Source organism: Podarcis gaigeae (genome assembly GCF_964106915.1).
Source record: "Podarcis gaigeae genome assembly, chromosome: 5".
NCBI classification, from domain to species: Eukaryota; Metazoa; Chordata; class Lepidosauria; order Squamata; family Lacertidae; genus Podarcis; species Podarcis gaigeae.
This window is the reverse complement of record NC_139681.1, coordinates 100942304-100946146: the sequence shown is the minus strand read 5'-3', so window position 1 is coordinate 100946146 and position 3843 is coordinate 100942304. Positions and strand designations below refer to the sequence as shown.

The 3843-nt window shown below is 61.8% G+C and overlaps 1 protein-coding gene across 1 annotated transcript; it reads right to left on the bottom strand.

Annotated features, from left to right (window-relative positions):
• Positions 1-321: 321 nt before the first annotated feature.
• HES1 (hes family bHLH transcription factor 1) lies at positions 322-3268 on the bottom strand. Its single transcript, XM_083738630.1, has 4 exons — positions 2840-3268; positions 2641-2736; positions 1947-2034; positions 322-1288 (listed from the first exon to the last, which is right to left on the bottom strand). Exons 1-4 carry the CDS (start codon positions 2945-2947, stop codon positions 729-731), a joined length of 852 nt encoding a protein of 283 aa, XP_083594756.1. The 5' UTR covers positions 2948-3268; the 3' UTR covers positions 322-728.
• Between the last annotated feature and the right edge of the window lie 575 nt (positions 3269-3843).

Genomic DNA, 3843 nt, shown 5'->3' with positions numbered 1-3843 from the left:
ACAAATGTGAGACACATCAGAACAGGAGGAAAAGGTCTTTTTTGCACATAGCATTGATAGGCGGCCTTATCATGACCTCCCTCCCCTCTGCTACTGTGTGGATTAAATTCAGGGGTCACTTTTGAAGATAAAAGGGAATTGGCAAGGAACTTATCAGGTTTGCAGGCCATGTGATTTGGCTCTTTATGAGCAGCCAGGCAAACAGAGTGAACTCATGGCCGCCAGGAGAGCCCCCAGCTCAGGGTCCTGCACCCTCATCCCCCCCCAACCACACCGCCCAAAGGAGAGAGCTGCACCCACACCAGGCTATTGCAGCACACGCAATACCTAATGTCTTTTTTATTTTTATCAAATAACTTCCAAAAGGAAGGAAAGGCTGTCCTCGTTGTTAAGAACAAACAGGTCTTTGGTGTCACTGAAAAGAAAAGGAGTTGGGCAGAGACAAAGCCAGAAAGAGGGTGGGGGGGGAGAGGTGGACTCGGAAAGTGGACTCTCTCACAAGCGTGTGCACACTTGCACAGGCCACGTGAAAAGCCACAGGAAAGAAAAGGGAGAGATTTGCTACGGTACAAATGAAGGCACAATCCAATATGAACAGTAGACAGCTATTTACAACCAGAGAACCAGACGAGAACCCAGAGCCCTGGCCACAGGGGCGGGGCACTCCAAGTCCTGACCCAAAGTCCAGAGGCCGAAGGGTGGGTGGGCCGCCAGCCCCTCGCCTGCTTTCACCAAGGCCTCCACACCGAATCTGCCGAAAGTGATGGGGCGCCAGACGCAGGAGAGACTGAGACAGCGGGGGGCAACGCCGACCCCATGCCCCCGTCAGCGTAGAGGGGGATGACGGCGTTGCTGTGCGGGGGCCCAAAGGCCGTGCTGGGGATGAGGAAGGCGAACTGCCCGTCGGATGCTGGCACCAGCTGGAAGCCTCCGTACACCTTGGTGCTTTCCCCGGCCGGGCTGCCCAGCTTGCAAGGCACAACGCCGGCCGCAGGGGGCACCGCACCCGCTGGGATCTGTACCAGGGGCTGCCCGAAAGAGGGGCCATGCTGGCCCCCGGGGGGCGCAGGGTGGGGTGGCAGCGGCAGTGCAGCGGAGGACGGCTGAGGGGCGGGATAGTTCATGGCGTTGATCTGGCTCATGCAGCTGGCCAGGTGTCCGAGGAGTCGGGTTCGCACCTCAGCGTTCACCCCCTCGCAGGTGGAGAGGAAGCGGGTCACCTCGTTCATGCACTCATTGAATCCGGCCCGGTATTTACCCAGCACAGTGGGGTCTGTATTCAGTGCGGCTGGAAGAAAGGAAGGAAAGAGGCAACCTCAGAAAGAGAGAGAGACACACAGAGCCCAGAGCGTTCAGCCTTGGGAAGGAGGGAGAGAGAGCCAAGAAAAGTGTCACCGGCCTTAACAGCGACACACACACACACAAACTGCAGGGGGTTGGTCTAGATGATGCTTGGGGTCCCTTCGAATTCTACCATTCAAGGGCATAGATCTCTGCAGCGCAGAAGCACCCTCCATTCAGAGGCTGCCTGCCAAGGTTGCACACAGCTTTAAACAAAGGGAAGCCTTAGCAAGGAGAAGGGGGGGGGGCTCTCGCCTCCTATGGCAGGAGCAGCAGGATGTGTCCCGTTTGCTTCTCATTATCCCGTCCCCATTTCCTCTGCCTGCAAGCTGCCACCCTCTCCCTTCTCTCTCTCTCTCTCTCCCCCCCCCCACCTCTTTTCCGGAACAGTAACAACTTGGAGTTGTGGCTATAAATAAGACCCAGACCGTGGGAAAGGCCGCCTTCGCCAAGTCAGTAAAACACAGCTTGAATGGCATTCAAAACCGCAGGCGGAAGTCTGGAAGAAATCACCTCTGGAGAGGGAGGGGGAGAGAGGGAGGGGGCAGGGAGGGGGGGACACACACGCGCTCTCTCGCGCGCACGCAGCCCGGCCAGCCACTCACCCGTCATCTGCGCTCGCTGCAGGTTTCTCAAATGCTTGACTGTCATTTCTAATATGTCCGCTTTCTCCAGCTTGGAGTGCCGGGAGCTCTGCAAGACAAGGGGGGGGGGGGGGAGAGTGAGCACCAGGGGGCGACACGCTGGGGGGGGGGGCCGAGGGAGAGAGTCTGGGCACAGGAGGATCTCAAAGGAGGGAAAGAGGGATGAATCTCAGCTGGAAAGCGAAGGAATACCCTCACCCCCAGGTCCCAGAAGGGCAGCACATGCTGGTCGGCATTTTCCCAGAAAAAGGGGGCTGGCAGGTCGCCCCCCGGCAAGTCCATAAGGTTATCCGCACTAACTGTGAGGGTGGGATTTATCGTCGGGATGTTAAGATATACTACTTGATAAATTTACAAAGAACATTTAATTAATTGATTGATATTTAATAAATACTAATTAATAATAATAGCAACAAGGACATGGGAAGACTTGGACCCTGGAAGGCCACGGGGCTCCTGGCTTTTTGAAGTGGGGGGAGGGCACACCTCACAGGGTGGTTGTGAGAATGACGTCCCGCAGCCTTCCCGGGCTGGGGGGCGTCCAGCCTCCTTGAATGCACAGCCTGCCTGGGGGTCGCCCGGCCTTCGGGAGCCGGAGATGGGGCACCCTTTCCCGCGAAGGCCGATGCCCCCACCCGCCGCTCGGGCCACTTACGTCCTTCTTGAGCGCGTCCAGGATCAGCGTCTTGAGCTGCCCGAGGCTCTCGTTGATCCGCGCGCGCCGCCGCTTCTCCATGATGGGCTTGGACGACTGCAAGAGACAAGCGCCCGTCAGACCGGCAGGAAGGAGGGAGGGAGGGAGAGACGGGGAGGGGAGCGGAGAAGAGCGGCCCCCACGCCCCGCCGGCTGTTACCTTCCGGTGGTCCGAGGCCGTGCGGGGCTTGTCGGGCGTGGCGTGGACGCTGGCCGGGGTGGCGGCCACGGGCGACGAGGAACTCTTCTCCATCAGGTCGGCGGGCATCCTGGCCCCCAGAGAGGCTTGGCGGGGCAAGCTGCTAACGCCGTCGCCAACCCCTCGAGTCCTGGGAAAAAGCGTCCGCGGCCGTCGAGGGTGCCAGGCCAGCGGCTCTCGGGTGGTGGCGAGTCCAAAGGAGCCGGAGCGGCGGCGTCTGCTTCCCAAGCCGCCCTGGCAACCGGGACGCGCACGGCCAGGCGGGCGGGCGCGCGCGGTGGAGCAGCCCGGAGGGACGGGGCGGGTCACAGGCGGCGGCTGCCTGGCGCGCGCTCTCCGTCGTCGTCTGCTGCTGCTGCTGCTGCTGCTGCCTCCCTGCGCGGCGCAATCCCGGCCGCCTCCCCGCCCGGCGGCGCCTATTTATAGGCTGCGCTGCACGCGAACGGCTCGTGTGAAACTTCCCAAACTTTCTTTCCCACAGTGACTTTCAGCCAATGGGAGCCGGAGGCACGCGGCCCCGCTCGTGGACGGCGCGCACCCATTGGCCGCCCGGCGCAACGCCCGGCGGCCAATGGCGCGCGCCCGGACACCCCCCCCTCCCCGCCACCGCCACCCCGGGCACCAGGGGCCGCCCTGTCAATCACCAGCCGCTCGCTTGGCTTTAACCCTTGCCGCGCCGCGCGCCCGGACACCCGACGGCTTCGGGGCTCCGCCTCGCAGCCGGGTCTCGGGGGCTCGCTCTCCGGCGGCTCTCCGGAGAGGGGAGCTTTTCCCCCGAGAGCACCCTGTGCGGCAGTTAAATGGGGATCCGCTAAGGATCCCCAGCCGCCCACCGACGGGGCCGGAGAGGGTCGCTGGCGGGTGTGTGTGTGGGGGAGGAACCCCCTTAGCTGGTGTCCTGCTCTCGTAAATGCAGGATGCGGAGAGTTGGGGAGGAGGCGCACTTGCCCGTCCCTGCACCTCTC